Here is a 19,770-nt window from a genome sequence, read left to right on the forward strand (position 1 = left end):
TACACGATACACCCTAATCAACGGCATCGTCGGGGCCTGGCTTCGGACGCCTCCCCACGGTGACCGGCGGGCGGCGGCCGACCTGGCCCCCTGCTCGCCCGCACCAGCAGTCACACCGGAGGATCGGGGTCACTGCACACAACGTACGGCGCGGTCCTGCAAATCTGAGCCCGAGTTCCCCTCGCTGACGCCAGTTCTGATCATAATCAGCTCACTGTCTGCTGGCTGCTCCACACAGACTCGTTTCACGAGATGGCTGCGTCGTGCACAGAAGGAATCGGTTGTTCGCTTGGCAAACTCACGAGCCAGACGCTGGAGAGAAGAAAACCAGTGGAGACACCTCTTCTGTCGGATTCAGCATTAATCCCCCGCTGTCACACCTCGGTATTTCTACGACTCTCGGATAAATAAACAGCGGGTGCAGCCCGTCGGCGGTGTTTGGCACTTATCTCTGATTAGGATTAATTGATTTTTGATTGCGGGCCTCGTTCCAGCCGATGGGTGTTTTGGTGTCGTGTCTCCAGAGGCTTGTAGGGGTGACAAATGTGGACGCAGTCAGGGCCAAAAGAGAGTCAGTGAGTCCAGCGGTGGTCCACCCTCACACACACACACACACACAAATCAGATGTGAGAACTTTCGTATCAACAGCAAACCCAGCCTGCTGCGATAACAAAAGACAGATGAAGACGGGTGTTTTTGTGAGTGTGTGGGAAAAAGGTCCCGAAAGTGTCTGCCGGCGATGACATCAGCTTTTTCAAGAGCACAGTCCTGCTGCTCGGTGAAAGCGTCGTGCGATTCACTGACACTAATTCCAGGGAAATGAGAGCCTGCCCCCCCCCCGCCCCTTTCAGGCTGTCTCACATGCATGTGAAGGCCGCACGGGGGACTGGGTGCCCCTGGGAGAGACGCGTGGACTCATTCCACGCTGACAATTCAGAGAATTTAACGAACCCGAAGGAAAACGCTCAGTCCGCACCCCGCACGCAGGCCTCCAGAGTCGCGCCGACACAAGAGCGCTTTATGGAAGCAGAGAGTGTTATATTTTGAATTAAACAAGTTGTCACAAAATGTTTTGACACTAACGATCTGCGAGGAAAGAGAAATGAACCCACTGAATTTCAGCACCTAGGAGTCCTCCTGGCCTCAGCACCTGGAGGCTGCGTGCAGAGGTTTTAATTAGGCAGACAAAATGTGCAGTGAGCAGTGATGAGGGCTGACCAACAAGTAGCACTGTTATATATATGTAACAGATATATGTGATGATAGGATGCGTCTGTATATATGTGTCAGTAGGTACAAAGCCTCGTTAAAGACGTAGCTCACAACGACAACAACGAGCATTTGTCCGGTCTAAAAAGCCACTGGCTCCACTCCCGGTCAGTCCCGTGTCTGCATTCAGGAAACCACCGGAGGCGTCGGCCGCTCACCTGTGGCCGATCGGTGCGTGAGGTGCGCGGACGGTGCGTCGAAGGGCGGGGCCGAGGACACCCTGCGAACTTGGCTCAGTCGGGGGGGGGCGGCCCGCGAGAGGTCTCACTCCTACCCCGATATCCGCGACCGGACAGAAAAGAGACAAAACGAACTGGAGTCTGTGAGAGAAGGTGACGGCGTAGGAACCCGAGCCTCGTCTCAGTGCGGCTCCGCAGTCGCTTACGACACGAGGATCCACCGGCTTTAAACCTTCACCGACAAAACCCGTGTTCACATCATCAGCCTCAACTCGAAATGTTCAACGATTTAAACAAAAGGCTCAAACGTGGAAATGGAAATCCCCTGTGTTTCACACGCTTTTGTCCTTTTTTGGGGGGTAAATGTTTTAGAGGAATCATTGCGATGAATAACGATAAAATAAAGAAATCTGGAAATTAATCAAACTTTCAGACACATTTAAGACACTTAGGGCGACTAAGATTATTATTATGAGACCGTTTTAGACACATGGTATTCTCGGGGTCACTGCGTTCAGCTTTCTTTCTGGACAATATCATATATGCACGTGAAATACAGGCAACAGTCGCGTCTGCAGACGGGACCGGCTAAAGCTGCCGAGTGAGGCATCGTCTGGCGGGTAGAGGATCTTCGTCTTCCCGTTATGAAAGCGGCCGGACGTCTGACAGCCTCTCCCTCCATCCTCAGCTGATGAGGCCGCCGCCGGTGGGCAGGGGCCGGGACGGGGACGCGGACAGACTCCGGTGAATCTGCGAACATCCAAAACCGTGGACGAGGAGAGATCAGCTGTTGTTGGCGTTTTTTTTTTCCGTGTTCGTGTCGGATTATAACGCGGGCGGCTGCCGCCGGAGGGGAGGGGGGGGCGGGTGCTGTCATGTAAATAGCGGTCATTGATTTAAAAGGCAGGAAATGAAGCGGTGACATCGGCGTCAGATCGTTTCTGCGGCGGGATCGATCAGGACATAACGACGGCGAATAAAAACCCGGGTCGATCTGACAACACGCGAGCTCGGCTCGACCACCGAGGAAGTGAAACCGTGACGCGCGACACAGAGATTCACTCACATCCGCCCTCCGTCACCGTGTCGTCAGGTCATCCGGTGCCTCCGGATCCGAAGGCCCAGGACGGATGCTGGCGCGGCGTCCCGGTCTGACCCGCACCGTCGAGTGACCCCCCCGTTGGATTCCCGCCGGTCAGAGGAAGAAAGTCTGGACGGGCCACACGAGCGATCTCTGCAGCCAGGCGCGTCTGGTTCCGTTTAATCGCCGCTCGGAGCACGCGAATCGGACACGTGTACCTTCATCAAGTCCCTAACATCCACTCCTGTTCTTTCAGCAGTCAACTTTCCGTTAAAGGCAAAAACATTGAACTCCAGATTGAATCATAAAAATTCAGTCGCACCCCGAGGTCCATTCGGTGGCTGCTCTGGAGCGTCCTTCCTCAGCAAGTGGCCTTTGTCCAGTTTAAAAAGTAAACTCCAGAAACTTGAACTGCAGATGACAGCGGCTCAGGACCCAGCGCCGGAACACGAAGGACGGAAGCTGACGGATGGCGAGAGCATCGCCGTGCAGGACTCGTCAGGAAACTGAACTCCTTTCCTCTAGAAAACCTCCGAGTGTGTTGGTTTGGATGAATGAGCCACAACGGCTGCACCAAACCCCAGGCAGAAAGTCAGCGATTTAAGGTTACTCTGAACCTCCGCCCTGAAGAAACTCTCACATCACAGCCGCTGACTTTCAAGCCGCTCCTGTGCTTTCGACCGTTGGCACACTGTCCGTGGTGATGCTGGACGTGGTGAGGATGAAGGAGGCGTGCAGGATCTGCGCCCGCGAGCTCTGCGGCAACCAGCGCCGATGGATCTTCCACCCGGCGGCCAAGCTCAACCTGCAGGTGCTGCTCTCCCACGCTCTGGGCCGCGAGCTGACCCGGGACGGCCGCGGGGAGTTCGCCTGCTCCAAGTGCGCCTTCATGCTGGACCGCATGTACCGCTTCGACACGGTGATCGCCCGGGTGGAGGCCCTGTCTCTGGAGCGCCTCCACAAGCTGCTGCTGGAGAGAGATCGGCTGAGGCAGTGTATCGGAGGGCTGTACCGGAGGAACAATGCGGAGGATGGGAACGCGGCTCCGGCCGGGCAGGGTGTGGGGGTTGTCGGGACTGAGGGGGGGTCTGAAGACGCCCCAGTGGTGGATCTGTCCGCCCTGCAGGATGTGAGATACTCTGATATGATTCAGCATGATCTGGCGTACTCTGTGTATGAGTCATGGGCTGATAAGGAAGACCCCACCCTGGACCACCACCACCACTGCCCAGGAGGAGACTCCCTTTCCGGCCAGAAGCCGCGGAGGTGCAGGGGTTGCGCGGCCCTGCGCGTAGCCGATTCTGACTACGAGGCGGTGTGCAAGGTGCCTCGCAGGGTTGGGCGAAGGAGCACATCCTGCGGGCCGTCCACCCGCTACTCGGCCGGCGCTCAGGGGGCGGAGGACTCCACCGGAGCCTCTGGAGGATCTGAAGCTACGACCATTGCCTTCGAGTCCCCTCCTGCTGGGTTGGACGCCGATAAGACCGCGCGCGACCAGACGAGTCCCAGCCCAGCGTCTTCTGTAGAATCTCTCAACACTGCCGTGGACGTGAGTTGCCCGCCTGCCAGTCACAAAGAGAGGGAAGAAACTGAACCGGAGAAAGATTCCGAGGATGCTCCAGCAAAACGGGACACTCGATGGGACAAACCCCCCAGTGAGACCTCCCTCTCTGGGCTTGAGATGACGCTGAGCCTCCTGCGGGGCTGGGAGTACCGGCCAGTGAAGCCTCGAAGGGGCAGCAAGCTCCCAGTTCTGGTCAAAGCCAAACTGGAACAAGGCCTTTCGCTGCCTCCGTCCGTCCCGCTGAGGTCACCCTGTGGAGGGGCAGCAGACAGTGAACTGTGCCCCCACAAGTCTGTACCGGAGGTTGTGAGCCCGTGTCCACAGCAGGACCTGCAGGTGGATCTGGCAGAGATGGAGGAGCAGTGGCTGGATGACTATGTTCGGTGCGGGCCGTTCCGCTTTCAGCAGGTAGTTCGGCAGCCACGGTGTAGTTCAGAGTCATGCTGAGCGCTGCTCGGCCTGTAAAAACAGGCTGGTAGGGGCTGATTAAAAGTGTTTTTGGGACCCAGCAGTTTTAGCCTTTAGCAAGTCTCCATGTTTATGGAAGAGTACCCCTTTAAAAAATATTCTTTTTCCTTTTGAATTCTAACAAAAGGGAAAATGGATCGGGGAAAAAAACCAGGCAGAAATCGCAGTAAAAACTGAACTATTACAAACCTAGATTGCAGTGAAAAAGTCTGTAGTTTCTAATTTTTGATGAGGGGAAGTGACAGTGGTCTTATCTCAAACGTAATCAGCAGCATCCTCAGAGCGGGATTCTCGGTGGAAATTGGTCAAACCTGAGGCCCAAATGCAGGCTCGGTCCAGCTGAAGCACAATTCAACACCACCTCTTAAGAAGATCGACCAACTAATCCCCCGCTGGTGTGCGGCTGCCATCCAGTCAAATCCTTCGGATCGTCCGTCTTAGTCATCTCCTTCACCGCCGACGGAGCCGAGCGCACTCGGCGCCTCCGTTACCCTCTCAGGGGGCACAAATACCCTTCGTGGTGGGTTTCCTAGCAACGCCTCCGTTGCCACGGGAACGGTCTCCAAGCGCAGCAGCAGTCGGTCCGTGTGAAGGCTACGCTCAGGCTGACCCAGCTTCATAACTTGCACTGTCATGTTAATGATTATTTCGCCTGTGGGCCAGCGTGAGACAAGACGGCTCTGCTATAGTCTGTTATGCGCCGGTGTGCTGGTCTGCTATGAGGACAGATGCCAGGCTGTACAATGGCCCTCGCACTGGTACGAACGAGGAAAATTACCCTCAGGCCGTTCCTACTCTGCTAAAGACTCCGGACTGTTTAAACCCAGATTCCGGTGAAATAAATCGCTGCGTCCAACCAGAGGTCTGTATCAGGATTTGGCAATCGCGGAAATTTTCCCAAGGGCTCCTTCGCGCCGTTCGATAACGGCAGCCTTTCGGGGTTAACCGCGGGTCACAGGGAGCCGAAGTGGGTCAAGCAGTAGCTCGTCCACGTTCTGTATCAGTGAACAGCGTCTGCCACGAGGCAGGTCAGATTGCTTGACGAATCCCCGGTAAACTAGAGCGTTAGGAGGTGGTTTCAGCTACTGAGGCTTGGCCAAGGCCCTGACGCTGTCTCCGTGCTGCTTCCTTTTTCAGCGCTCATTCACCAGGCTTTTCAGCGCTGTGTCGGGCTGCTCTCCGATTGGGGGGCTTGTGGCCACGGGTCATAATTTCTCAATAACGTCCTCGAAAGGAATTATCGTGCAGCTGTGAGTCCTGAGCAGGGATGCTAATTGCTGGGAAAGCGCCGTCCAGCTGGTGCAGTCACCCAGACAAGCACACATTTCAAGAAACGGGGAGAACCGAGTTTCCAGTAACACATGAATATTCACTTGGGCTTAAAGGGAAGTTCTCTGGAAATAAACAACCGCTTTCTGTACCGTATAGCATAGACTAACTCATTTCCCGAGGTTCTCTTTAAAATTCAAATAAATGAGCTGGAATTACCATGTGAACTGTTCACAAAACTGTTCTTTTTCCATATAATTAATACCAGATTACCGAGGACTTTATTATTTATTTATTATTGGAGCCATCAAATAAAGCCTTAGCTCTTGTGTTCTTCTCTATTTTTCTTTCACCGCTCTATAATTTGACCCGGTGATGTTTTGGGACACGGCTGAAACAGCTGTGGGAAAGGTTGCACCCACAACCGATAATGTCCCAAAGGGCAGAGTTTCAACATGTCATCACAGAGTCCTGGAAAAACAAAAACACGGAAGTCAACAACATGCATCCGTGGCGACAGCTGCTTCCCCAGGAAGTCGTCCAAGAGCGAGCCGACGTCACTTTCCACTTTCACTCGATCACCCGCAGGAACAGCTGCGCGGACAACGCACTATGTATAGCTGGGAGCTGCATCTACAAACCCCTACTTCATCTGTCAACTATTGTTGGGATTGTTTTGGCTGTTAAATTAAGAAAGAAACCACAAATGCCCGAGTCCAAACTTTTATTTCAGGATTTGTCACAGACCCAAAAAAACCCTAAAGTATTCGTTTCAGAACAATATGACACAAAGAAAAGCAACGTAATCTTAGCGTTTTCTAGATGTTGTCAGCTAACGTTTTTGGACTTGATGACTGACTAAAATGATCAATTGATGATCAAAACGATCAGTTTTGAATTGGCTGTTTCAGCTTGGGTGTCTGCCATGACCTCCTGTATTTTGCTCCTGCACTGACACGGCTCCTCCTGTGTTTTTCAGCGGCTGATTGACGAGCAGCAGGGTCAGCTGAGTCAGTACGAGAGTGCTGCAGGTCAGTGTGTCGGGGAGCTGCAGAAGGCCCAGGACCAGGTCCGCTCACTGCAGGCCAAGATCAGAGAGAGCGAGACCAGGAACCAGGTACAAACAAACCACCCTCACCCCCACCCAGACCTGCCCTCAAATGAATCAAATCAGAAAACTGAAACCAGGTTTAAATCGATGAGCAAGGGCTGATAAAATCAAGATGTGTTCCAGACTGTTTAAAATTAGCTCTGTACTGAGTCAGTTGTGTGTGTGTGTGTGTAGAAGCTGCAGGAGCATCTCGGTGAGATGGAGCTGGAACTGCGGTTGACCCGAGAGGAGGCCCAGCGGCAGGAGCGAAACATCCAGAACATCAGTGATAACGTCAGCTCCAAGGAGGCAGAGGTAGAGAGGGACAGAGGGAGGGACGGGTAGATGAAGGAACCACAGAAGAGGGACGGATAAAGGGGGGCAGGGCGGAACTGGAGGGAAGGAGGGAAGGAACACATTCTGACACGGAATGAAAAGAGAGGATGGACAGAAGGATGCAGTGTTTCAGACTTGACCAGTGTTGTCTGTGTGTGTGTGTGTGTGCAGGCTGCAGAGCTGAACAGGGTGATTGAGGAGCAGAATAAGACGCTGTGTTCTCTCAAAGAGCTCGCCAACCGCAGCCAGCTGCAGCAGCTGCAGGTTTGTGCTCTACGCTGACACTGACTGATACCAAAGTGGAGCTCCGACAGATCACTCCCAGACTGTACAGACAGACGACCTCTGCGATACACTAGGTTGCAGGAATGTCTGCCATGCCCTCAGAAGTAGCTAGTGGCTCCTACTTGTTTCTCACATTTCACTCCTTTTCCTTTATCCTCCTCCCTCGCTGGGTTCTACCTGCAGGTGTCAGGGGCCGAGTGTATTCGAGGTCAGGGCGAAGTTCTGGCTCTGCAGGCCTCCCTCTTCCAAGCTCAGCTGGAGCTGCAGGCCGGCCAGCGGGCGCAGCGGCAGGCAGCCAGAACGCGGGAGGACCTGAGCCGGGCCCTGCAGAGGCTGGAGCAAGATCTGCAGGGGGCGCTGCAGACCAGGAGGGAGACAGAGAGACACAACCAGGTGAGAAAAGGATTCCTAGCACAGAACGATCCGCCGATTCGATTTCCTGGAGAGTATCACCTCGCATCTCGGCTCTTGGCGCTTTACGTTGACACGTATGTGATGTCGTGTGTTTGTACGCGATGTTCAGGAGCTGCAGTCGGCTCTGGGGAAGGCTCGATCGGCCCTGCAAGAGAGAGGGGAGCAGCTGAGAGAGGACGAGCTAGAGAGGCAGAGGGAGAAGGAGGAGAGGGAGAAGACGATCAGAGAGCTGAAGACGTCTCTACAGACCAAAGAACGGCTGGTGGAGGTCGGACACGCTCAAACAAACAAACCGCATACAGTGAACAACTCCTAAACACGGATCTACACCCACACCCACAGATATTCATAGGTTTCATTCACACGTCACAAATACAGAACGTGCTGCTAGTACAGCCGCAATAGGAGAATAAGCTGCACTTCCTCCAATGACCACTAGATCCTGCAAGAAAGCTCAACTCAGACTGAGTTGAAGCGACGCCGCAGAAATAAATGAGCCGCTGAAGGGATCTCGACAGGTATGTCAGCCTGTCGCGTTCAGCTGACTAACCCCGGATTTTCTCTGGTCCATCAGGACTACTGTGAGCTGCTGGAGGATCCAATGGAGAAGAGGGACTCCTTGCTTCAGAAACTCCGCCAGCGGATCAAGGAGAGAGATCGAGCTCTGGAGGTAAACGACACACACGCTCCCCGAGGCTTCAGCTGTCATTCAGTACGTCCCGGGAGCTCCCGTGAGTTACACCCTGTCCCTCAGCTGGAGTTTCAGTCCTGCACTGTGTACGCGCCTTGTGTTTTCAGCATCAAACATCAAATTAACATCAAATTTAAAAAAAAAAGAACAAAACCACATCCAGTTCTGACAAGACAAAATGCAAGTCTTCATCCAGACCGGCGTCTGTCTTTTTATTAAAGAAATCATCGGTGCCTCCGGCTCCTGTAACGTTTATTGACGAACAAATGTATTTATTTATTTATATTTTTGTTCCAGATAAACAACCTAAGAGAGAAGATGCAAAAAGTAGGCCTCAAATCAGAATTTGAAAGTGATAGAAATCATAAATGAAATTTCTAGATTTCATACTAGAAACAACCAAAGTGGCGCCGTAAAACTACCAGGCAGATGTCTAGACCCATAAAATAAGACCAATCTGAAAGAAAAACTCAATGGTGTGTGTGTAAAGAGTGTGAGCAAACTCGTTTATGAAACATGGCGTCATTCATAGCAACAGGGTCAACCAGTCCTCAGTACACGTTAGTGCCATCAGGAGGACTCCTGGTGGTTCAGGTAAGATCCTCTGTGAATATGGCCCCAGGCTGGGGTTCGGTTAAGGCCGTCCAAACCCAAAAACTGTCAGGTTCGGTGATGGTTGACACTTTTTTCTGGGTCAATCTGCAGCGAGCGGTGGATGAAAAGTTCCGCTGCGTGGAGGAGAAAGAGGAGGAGGCTCGTCGGCTTCAGCTGCTGCTCAGGGAGAAGGAGAGAGACCTGGACAGGCAGCGCTGCGTCCTGGCCAACAATGAGGAGACCATCACCGTAAGAGCGCACACACAGAAACACACCTCTCCTCTCCTTGACTTGTTGACTGCTCCTAACACTCGCTCCGTGTGTGTCAGAGCCTGGAGGTGCTGGTGCGAGGGAAGGCTCTGGAGCTGGAGCAGGTGTCTGACGCCTGGAGGAACGTTCAGCGGCAGCAGCAGGAGAGCGAGGAGCAGCGGAGCCGCATCCTGAGGGAGAGAGACGCCATCATCAGCCAGCTGCAGGCGGCGCTGCACGCTCGCACGCAGGAGGCACAGGTACAGAGAGGAAATGCCTTTACCCAAACGGTACCATCAGTTATGACCTGGTCCTCGGCCTGAGACGAAGAACTGCGCGGCTGCAGAAAAAAATGGGTCAGAGGTCATAGTGTCAGCACTCAGCCCATAATGTGAGAGCTTATCATGGGCTCAACTCTCTAGCCGTGGTGCATTTATTTCAAAATAAAAGCGCACTGCTATCCAGAATGTCTCCGTGCGAGGTTCATGCTGAAATGACGATACCTGATGCATGTTGGTTATGGCTGCAGATGAATAGGTCGCTAGTTCGTTAGCCAGAAGGTCCCTACGCAGTTCGGCACGATGGCTAGTCAAGGGGCCTAATCTCAGCGTTTGAACCGAGTCAAGTCAAACTGAAGTCTGTCTGGGGAGCCTAGCTACCTATGAGAATGAGACCCAGGTTGGAAAATATGGGAAATTTTCTTAAACGGATCAGAGACAACTTTGCTGCTTTATGGTCGGATTGAATATCTTTGCATAACAGGATTTAAAACGGCACTGAAATGTAAACACGCACAGTTAAAGGCACCATGAAGACCAGGTGGTCTTCAAGGTCCTCACCGCGATCATCTCAGCCCCGTTCAGTGGATCTTTCTCTCCATGTTTCTTCCTCTCTCGGCCGTAGGATCTGCGCTGCTCCCTGCTGGGACAGATCCAGTCCGCTCCCAGCGATGTTCTGGAGGAGCTGAAGGTCCGCCTCCAGCTCAAAGACCGCCTCTTCCAGGAAGTGCTCGGCGACCGGACCCGTCAGGCCCAGGAGCATCAGGACCAGGTCCAGGGTCTGCTCACAGCCATCAGCTCCAGGGACCAGTACATTCAGGTAGAGCAGAGGAGCTCGGTGCAAACACTTTGACTTAGCAAAATAGTCATATGCAGAAAAACTGACAGTGCGCACCTTCCAGGACTCTGCGAGCCGGCTCGGTGAGGTGATGAGCGAGCAGACGTCGAGGCTCCAGGAGCTCCGCAGACAGCTGAGCTCAGGTTTCGGATCCAGGCCTGACTCTGAAACCGACTCGGCTGCGGAGCTCCGGGCGGTGCAGGAGGAGCTGCGTCTGGCCCTGAGGAGGGAGAAGGAGAACCGGGAGCTGAGCAGGAGTCAGGCTGCCAGGCTGGACTCCCTCAGCAGGACACTGCAAGTGAAGGAGGAGGTCATCAGGGTCAGTGAGAGACCGAGGGACCACTGACGTTACAGTCTAATAGTCCACGCCGTAAATTCACCACAGCGTAAAGAGTCATGTCAGATCGAACCCCGCACCAACAAAACCAACAAAAATGCGTTTTTTTTGTCACAAGTTTTCATTGTTCCAATTGTTTTGTTTGGTTTTGGTCAACAAAACTTCCTGCTGACGCCTGCCAGGAAAAGCACTGGAAGCATTTGAAGGAAGGGTTGAGTTTCACTCACAGTAGCTTGACAATGTTCGACTACATGGTTGGAGCAAACAGGTGGATGAGAACGGTGTTTGTGTTCAAAAGCGAAACTGAGGGAAGACACAGTAGAGCAAATTTATGGAGACAACAGGTAAAAACAGAGAGCAAGTGTTAGGGTTGTATTAACAGCGAACGGCACCACAGTAGGTGAGACGTCTCACTAAAATAGGATAAAATACAGTGAGGAAAACAGGGAAAGTCAAAAATAAACGTCTGGTTCTCTCTGCAGTTGGGGAACATGAAGGCGCCAGTTCGAGAATATAATGTATGTATGTATGTAGTTTAGTTTTATTGATGAGTTTATTAGATACAACAAACCAAACTTAACTGTTCTGGAAAACCACCTGTCTCTAAAACATCAGCTTGTCATTAGCTAAGAGACAGATCCTGGTTTCCAGCTTTGTCACCCTGCATTTTTCAGATGATCCTGTGGCTTTTAAACAGTTCAAACATCTCAAGAAGCAGGAGACGTTTCTCCACCTGAGGAGAAAGATTTGATCCTTCAGTTTTCCCGAAAAATTCAAAATCACCAAATTTGGAGATAAACTCACAGGACGGTGAACCCATGCGTACTTTTACAAATGTAATCGCAGACTTTTAAATTATAATGAGTCAACATTCGACTGTTCCGACAGGTAAATTCATATGGCAGCACTTGTTCAGACTCCAGCCTTCCGGCCACATTCGAGATATATTCATCCAAAATATTTACCGAAACACAACGGACACAGAGAGCAGCAGTAGTTGATATAAAGTGCAACAGAACCGACATGTTAAAAATGTATCATCCTTGATCTGCTGTTATGAAAAAGTGTGTGTGTGTGTGTGAACTACAGGACTTTCAGAGGCAGATGGCGGATCCTTCAGGCCTCCCACTGGTCGAGCGACTGACCCAGGAGGTTCAGGAGCTGAGGGAGAGCCTGCTCCAGCAGGACGGTGCCCCGGCCAGAGGCCCCGTCCTGGGCCGAGACCGGCCCCACAGCAGGCAGCCCGAGTTTGGAGGTGGGCATCAGAGAAGCATGGGACAGTATCTGTAGCGGCGACTCCCCCGGCAGCCGGGAGCGGTGACTGCGGTGTGGGGGGGTCCGAGTGGAGTGACTCACTGTGGTGGTGGTCTTTGTGCTAATTTACCGTAAATCTAACCCTTGAGACCCTGTGGGTGAAAATACTAACACTGGACATTCTTTGTCTCAAGCAGTGGTGGAAACGGGAGGGATTTGGGGCACGAGCGTGACCTTTGACCTCTAACCCTATTTGTCGCTCAGTCTCCACAAGCCTGCATGTTTCTTAACACTGATGAGAGAAGAGTCCGTTTCATTCATTTGCACATGATGAGTTAAGGCTTCAGCCTTGGCAAACGTACAGTGAAAGCACAAAGCCTCACATTTCTATCTGCTCAAACTAATGGAGGATCCCAACATCACGACCAACGTGTTTTGTAACAGGAGGGCGTTGAAAACAGAACAGTGGGGAAAAAAAATACATTTTTACCACGTTTGTTCCTCTGTAAATGGGCTCGGTAGGATTCTGGCTTTTTCGATTGTAAACCCGAAAGAGGTACTTCTCAGAAGGGACCAGGACCATGCCTGAAACCAGAAGGGATAATAAAATAAAAAGGAGCAGTGCTAATAAGTCATTTCTTGATATCCATCAAAATGCAGATCCAATTAGCCAAAATGATTCCACCGTCGGGGCATTAAAGTCTGAAAATTGGTAGAATTACTTTTGTTTTTCATTTGTTTTGTAAATGTAACGAATTTTACGTCATGTTGGTACAAAGCTCTTCAACTTCTCTATCTTGGTGACGTCCTGAGTGGCCACCGGTTTAACCAGGAAACCGCTTTGGAAAAAAAATTCCTTTAATGGCTTCGTTAATGTTTCAGTGCAGATATTGTGACTGCACGATTCATTCAACTGCTTTCTTCTTAAATATCCCAAGATATTTTATATTTAGTATGAAGGTCAACACGGCATCATTTTGCCCGTTAAATGTGGTTGAAAATGTTCTGTATTATCAGTCCTATTATATAGTACTGTGCATGTGTGTGTGTGTGTGTGTGTGCCTTTGCATGATCAGCGGCACGAATTAGTCTTTTTCTGAATCCTGTAAAATGCTCTTTACTGAACAATATGAACATATGAGACATTCCACATTGCTTTTATTCTTGTGATCCTGTACACTTGGCTTACAGCTGCCTTCTGTGGAGAAAATGCTCCGATTTTTCAAACGTATCTTTGCTTCTGTGATGTTCTGAGACTCTGTGCAATTCAGCAACCATCAGTTCCATTGTTCTATGAGTGAATCTTACAAAATCGAGTGTCACACTGGAGCACAGTAGGTATGGATGATTTCTTTTTCTTCGTATTGGTCTTCCCCATAAAACAGAAGAATGTTTGTGTCTGTGCAGCCTGTCTGAGAGGTTCAACCAATGTGGGGACAGAGTTCAGCCACGTTCGTTGCACTGCAGACGTTCAGTGAATTTATAAACCTCTGGACTCGAACATGTTTCCGAGCAGCTCAGTAAATAAACATGCAGTACTTCCATCACGCGTTCACGATTTTCTGAAATAACTGTGTGTTTGTGCACCGTCCCGAGTCCTTGCAGTTCATTGTTCTCCACGACATGAATGAACACGGGTGTTTACGGGTTCGGTCGCCGAGAACAGACACTTTACACAGTAGTGGAGCTGCAGGGGAACAACATCGCCCCTTCTCTCCTCCCCCTGTGGATCTGTGCCTGACCCAAGCACCAAAACTACACAACTATGATCCGCATCACATACTTAACACTGCACACGTGAGGTCAGTCCTGGTTTTCAGTTTGCAAAGTTACCAGGGCTGCAAAATGTTTTAATAATCTTGATTCATTTAACATTAACACTGAATTAATATATTGACGTAATCTTCTACATGATGGTCTGCGTGGAAATAATTCTCCACACTGGCACTAATATAATTCGTTTGATTTTTATTAATTCATCAAGTAATTCATTGATTGCCTAAAACAGTCACATAAACAATGTAAGTAAACATGTTCTGAAGAATATAAGAAACACAACCACTCCTCCTGGATTTGTTACAATCCCCCAAACTCTCAGACACTCGGGGGGGTTACACGCTTCGAGAAAATGGAGTGTGAATGCGTGACTTTATAAAAATGGCACTGATGATGCAAGTAAGAGGCAGGCCCTCCTCAGCCTTTGACTCACGCCGCCACATTTTCCCCTCAGTACCTTTCGGTACATTCAGGATTTATCATGCCGTACGTGAAAGTCCACAGGCTCAGATTACCCGTAATCCTGTTCGGGATAAACACGTTGGCCTGTATGAGTGTGGGCCACCGTTTTGGCCGAGAAGCCTTTTTATTGGCTCACATCCCAGCCACGAGTCAGCGTGTAACTCAGCGTGACACAATTTGACCCAGGAACGTGTAATTCGCTCCGCGCAGATCCCAGATCAGCGTTTCAGGGGGGCGTCCGTCGTGTCGCTGTTTAAACTAAATCACCGCGCAGTAACTAACTGGTGGTTTAAAAGGTCATGGGAAGAACGAGCCGCTTACACGTCCACATGCTCAAACGCATACGCGTCCAAAGCTCAGTAGCGTAGCCGCCGTTGCATCACGAATCATCGGGAAAGGGAAGGATGTCAGGTAGTCAGCTCAACTGTTTGCGCAGCTGTTTCAGAAAGAAACAGATGTTTTCTCCGTGACACTCAGTGGCTGCTGAACTGCGCAGAGTCACAAGTTGAACAGAAAACCGAAGTGAACAGAAACGTAAAAGGGCAGAATTCTTACTTCTTTTCCTGCTTCTTGTAGAACTGAGCTCAGAGGAAGACGACGAGGCCGGCGATGATCTGAACAGCGAGTACACGGAGAGCGTTGATGAGGAGGAGTCCAAACTGGCCGCCAAGGTGAGAACGCGACAGACCCGAACATCTCCGTAAGCACCTGGGAATCTCCAAATTCAAGCACCGATGTCGAATCAGCGGCCCACACATTTTTTTCTTAGCCTCTTTGGACTTGAGGTTTCCAGAGGCAACAGATATGAAATGCTGAAGTAAAATAATGCACAAGATGTATTTCCCCTGATTTAATCACTGCAGCTTTCAAAACATTGTCTGGGGTTTGAATCGTGTCGCCATCAACAGCAAGTGTGTTAAGATAAGACAACACTGATACAGGATGGAGTTTTATGAGGCATGAAGCTACTCTTGTAGCTCTGGTCCATTTACATAAGCACATAAATCCCTCAAAAAGAAATGCGTTCACTTGCATAACTGAAATGGTGCTTGACTATCAAGTAAGACCTCAGGGGCTCGTGGCTAATCATGAAGCAAGAATTCTGACCGTCCGTCTAAACAGGGTTCTGGAGGCCCGGGAAAGGCTCCGTCACAGGACCTGTTCTTAGAAGGCCAGGGGCTGGTGGAGGTCAAACAGCTGGTGGAGCAGAAGAGGGCGGTGGAGAGAGAGTTGGGAGAGCTGAAAGCTCAGCTGGAGAAGGCCGGCTTCTCCTCGCTCTCACAGATGAGGTAAAAAAGAGTCACTGATGGGACAAGGCTGCAAAGATTGGTTGTTTTTTTTCTTATTATCACCAAATCCCACGAAAAGCCCCCAAACCAACGATGAATGTATCCTACACACAAGTCCTGTCCGAAGCCTGACAGCCACTGTAGTTCATTTAGCCCCGGTCCCGCACACACACCGTGCTGCTGCCAGAATACTAGATTAGTCCGCCGCTGAACATAGTCCCCTGTTGAGCCTCTTATTTGAGTAACGTTTGCTGAGAAACTGCAGCGCCCGACTGTTTTGACCAATTCCTGAGCCTCCTTCTAAGAAATGAAACTACATATCAGTGAGGTGTTTTTAAAGATTTCCATCTTCAGTAGGAGCCAGCGGGCTCGGAGCTGATGGCCGCGCTGATGAGAGCTCTGTGTCGACTTATTCCGGGCTCAGAGCATCTGACTCGAGCGTTTAGTTGTACGGAAATTCAGAAATCAGTGAGTGCGGGACTAATACATTGTTGGTTTGGGCCTTTTCCTTCAATCTTAAAGCTGCATTAAGGCCTTTTATGAAAACTGGAGGGCAAAAGCTGATCTGTAACCACCTCTCTTTCTGTTGCAAAAGGAAAGCTCTGTTCGGCCTACAAGCAGAGAACGAGGACTTGAAGCGTCAGCTGACCGAGGGGCTGCAGCCGGACGGCGAGCAGAGTGATGAGCAGAAGGTGTTGGAGGGCGAAGAGGAGGATGAGGAGGAGGAGCTGGATGTGACCATAGAAGGGGTGGAGGAGGAGGAGGAGGAGGAGGAGGAGGAGGAAGCTTGGCGATGTGGGAAGCCTGGGATGGAGAGCTGTCTCCGTCACAGACCAACATCCAGACCAGTGACGAGCAGAGGAAGAACAGAGCCGCCAGACCTGAGTCACTGCACCTGCTCACCACCTCCTCACAGGTGAGGGACCATAACGCACCTTTTTTGTTTCTTTTTAATGGGCATTGTCTAGACTTTTGTCCAATTTGTTGTCCCAGATGTTATTTAACAGTTGTTAGACTATGAAACTGGTCCCACCTACTTTTTCCTCCATGAAAGTAAAGCCATCCTAAAAAAGAAAGAGAGGGAGAATGAGTCACCAGCCGTCACAATCCTTCTTCTTCCTTCTTCCTGTATCCAGGCTGACGACCCGGACGGCGAGCTGCCGTCCCGCAGGCAGCCTGCGAGGAGTGAGAGGACAGTCCGTCTGCAGCAGAAGAGCAAAGAGCTGAAGGAGAGGCTGATGGTGTCCGAGGCCACAGTGCAGGCCCAGGCCGAGCAGCTCAAAGACTACAGGGACCTGCTCAGTGAGTGGACTGATTTTACTCACGTGCAATTGTTTCTGTATTTATTTTGAGCAATAAGCCAAACTGGCATGTCTGATGACGCCTGACGCCCCCTGAAAAGGTGGATTTTAGCGACGTCACCTGCAAACACTTCTTCTCCTGTGCCTCTGCAGCGGAGACGACAGTACAGCAGGACAGTAAGCAGGTCCAGGTGGACCTGCAGGATCTGGGCTACGAGACCTGCGGCCGCAGCGAGAATGAGGCCGAGAGGGAGGACACCAGCAGCCCAGGTACTCATCCGGTACTCGCGCCAGACCGCTTGATTACTCCGAGGATTCTTCTAAAACTGGCTTTGTTCAAAGAGACTGAAAGGGGACGGTTCATTCTCGGGGCAGGGTTGAAGGGATGTAAAACCACTGATATCAGTACAGTTCCTGACAACAGCAACTTGTGCTGCTGTAGAGCTGTAACGGTGCCTCAGAAACACCAGAGGGTAGCAAAGCACACCTCTAAAAGTGAAGGGTAACGTTCAGCTGTTTACCGACATATTTTTCCCTTAAAAAACGCTGTAGCATTTTGTTTATTCTGTTTTTCTTCTCTTTTATCTGGTTTCATTTTATAATTTCATGATTTTCCCCCATGTTCTTTGTTTAAGTACTTTGTAACTGGGTCAAAAGTAGTGCTATAGTTATTCTAGTAACTATATTGTTAATTGCATATTATTATACGTTATTATCAGATTGTATCCCTTTTAATACCCAGTTATTATATTTAGTCATCGCAGCTGAAACATAAATTGTCATCCGTACTGTATAGCACTTTTTACGTGAGCAGAAACTCACTGATATAAATATTAAAAACACCTCTCGTATTTCAACAAGCTTAAAAAAAGGCCATAAACCTCCATAAAACAGTTTAAACAAAAACTGAACTGTCATGAAGCTTTGGTTTTATTACTCGGCTGTTGTATCAGACTGCATTCGCTTTAGCTGGGTTGACCTAATAAAGTGGCACCCGAGAGAAAACGTGGATGATGTTGACTCAAAGTGAAACTAAGGTTTTGCTTTGTTTCTTTTACTTCTGTTTGATGCTGCTCCCAGGAGCCAGACGAATCTGATGAATGCGTTTGCTGTATTTTACCTGACAGAGTTCGACGATCTGGAGATGTGCACGTCTCTCGACTGTGGTTCCCAGTGGTGGCCCGCCGGCAGCGGCAGCAGCTCCGCCTTTACTAAAACCGCCACCCAGAGCTCGGGTTATGGGGACGAGGTGCCGTCTCTCCAGCGTCTCGTCGAGGACCTTCGCTCGCAGCTGTCCCGCTCTCAGGGAGTGATCCGCGGGCTCCAGAGCCGCCTCCACTCCCTCTCCACCTCCGGCGACTTCGGTCCCTCCACACCTCGCAAGGTCAACTGGTCCTTCCAGGCCTCGTCCTCACAGAGCGGCACAGAGGACGACGAGGGCTGGCAGTCATCTGATGGAGGTGCGCTGGCCTCGCCTCGTCACCCTCACCCGGACAAGGGCCTCCAGGAGCTGGTGTCACGTGTGGATGCGCTGGAGAACCAGCTGAGGAAAGGAGGCAAGAAGTCTGTCGACCAGGACGGGAAGTCTGCCACCTGGCCGGGGTGAGTGACAGAAACGCAACAGCTCTTTTCTTTTTCTTTTCTTATTTATTTAGAAAAGCTGTTACATATATAAATCAAGTTCCTGTAACTCTGACACGTCCTGTCATTTCATTGCTGCTCCCAACTTGAGATACAAGGGTTTTTTTTTTAATGAATGGATTTTTCTCTTCTGATTTACCTGCATCCTGTAGAGTTTTGTCGGTTCATGCGGTGATAAATAAAGTGGGGGGGCGTGATTCCCTTCCTGCCAAAAGTCTGCCACAAAAAGCAGGGATCGTGCCCTGAGAGCATCTTAAAGGCCTTTAATGTAAAAGGGAGTGTGCAGGAAGTGATTGGATATCGCCAAATAGTGGTTGAAAATACGGCAAAGTGGGAGCAGAAATAATTAGTTTTTCCTACGAAGGAGGAAGTGTTTTCAGCAGAGTGGTGAGTGTGACACAATTCTGTTGATGCACAGGTGGAAACAGCTTTGTGGAAACGGTTAATACACTGAACTCATGTAAACATGTAAAGTTGATGGAAGAACAGGGAGACACCTCATCAAAATATGATAAAATATGGTAATGAAACAGGGGAAATAAGGAGTAAAGCCCATTTCAGACGCTTTAGCCAAAGGCCTGTGTCTCTCTTCGTTTTCAGTGAATTAAGGCTCGGTATAAATGAAATGTCATAAACGAGCTAAAACGAGCAAAAATCCTGCGTCGAACTTTTAATAAAGATAATATGAAATCTACCCAGAGCAACTTTACTGTGCCTATCAGCCGGTAGTGATATGGTCCAGCCTGGACAGTGATCCCTTAATCACTGCAGGCATTAAGCAGCCCCTCACTCTCCGTCAGTATCAGTCCGCGTTCATCAAGCGTGACCGCAGATGTTTTTACGTAAACTCGGCTGCCTGACAGTCCGGGGGGATTAACCGGCACGAAGTCGGGAACATGCTGTCCCATTTGCCATGTGTAACCAAACTGTGGCTACAGCGAAGCTCCGGCACCGACATGGCGAAGCTGAATCGGGTCCTAAAAGTCTCCCCCTCACCACAAGTGACCCCACACTGAGTCCTGAGTCCAGCGTTCAGAGCCAGAAATGCGTACACTAAAGGAGAAAAACACCAGGTGGGCCCCACAATTTAGAGTAAATCTATTG

General features: G+C 50.4%; 1 protein-coding gene across 1 annotated transcript in view; it reads left to right on the forward strand.

The window, feature by feature from the left end:
* The first annotated feature begins 2,055 nt into the window (after positions 1–2,055).
* LOC120790327 (phosphodiesterase 4D interacting protein) overlaps positions 2,056–19,770 on the forward strand; it is a 38,739-nt gene continuing 21,024 nt past the window's right edge. Inside the window, 19 exon segments of the mRNA XM_040127720.1 lie at positions 2,056–4,502; positions 6,811–6,948; positions 7,117–7,236; positions 7,429–7,521; positions 7,726–7,935; positions 8,066–8,224; positions 8,531–8,626; positions 9,353–9,490; positions 9,571–9,750; positions 10,394–10,588; positions 10,671–10,925; positions 12,033–12,198; positions 15,012–15,106; positions 15,558–15,724; positions 16,320–16,503; positions 16,506–16,640; positions 16,861–17,026; positions 17,179–17,295; positions 18,153–18,627. Of these exon segments, the coding sequence (XP_039983654.1) occupies positions 3,234–4,502; positions 6,811–6,948; positions 7,117–7,236; positions 7,429–7,521; positions 7,726–7,935; positions 8,066–8,224; positions 8,531–8,626; positions 9,353–9,490; positions 9,571–9,750; positions 10,394–10,588; positions 10,671–10,925; positions 12,033–12,198; positions 15,012–15,106; positions 15,558–15,724; positions 16,320–16,503; positions 16,506–16,640; positions 16,861–17,026; positions 17,179–17,295; positions 18,153–18,627 (4,358 nt within the window). The 5' untranslated portion in view covers positions 2,056–3,233.

Source organism: Xiphias gladius, chromosome 6, assembly GCF_016859285.1.
Source record: "Xiphias gladius isolate SHS-SW01 ecotype Sanya breed wild chromosome 6, ASM1685928v1, whole genome shotgun sequence".
Taxonomy (NCBI): Eukaryota; Metazoa; Chordata; class Actinopteri; order Istiophoriformes; family Xiphiidae; genus Xiphias; species Xiphias gladius.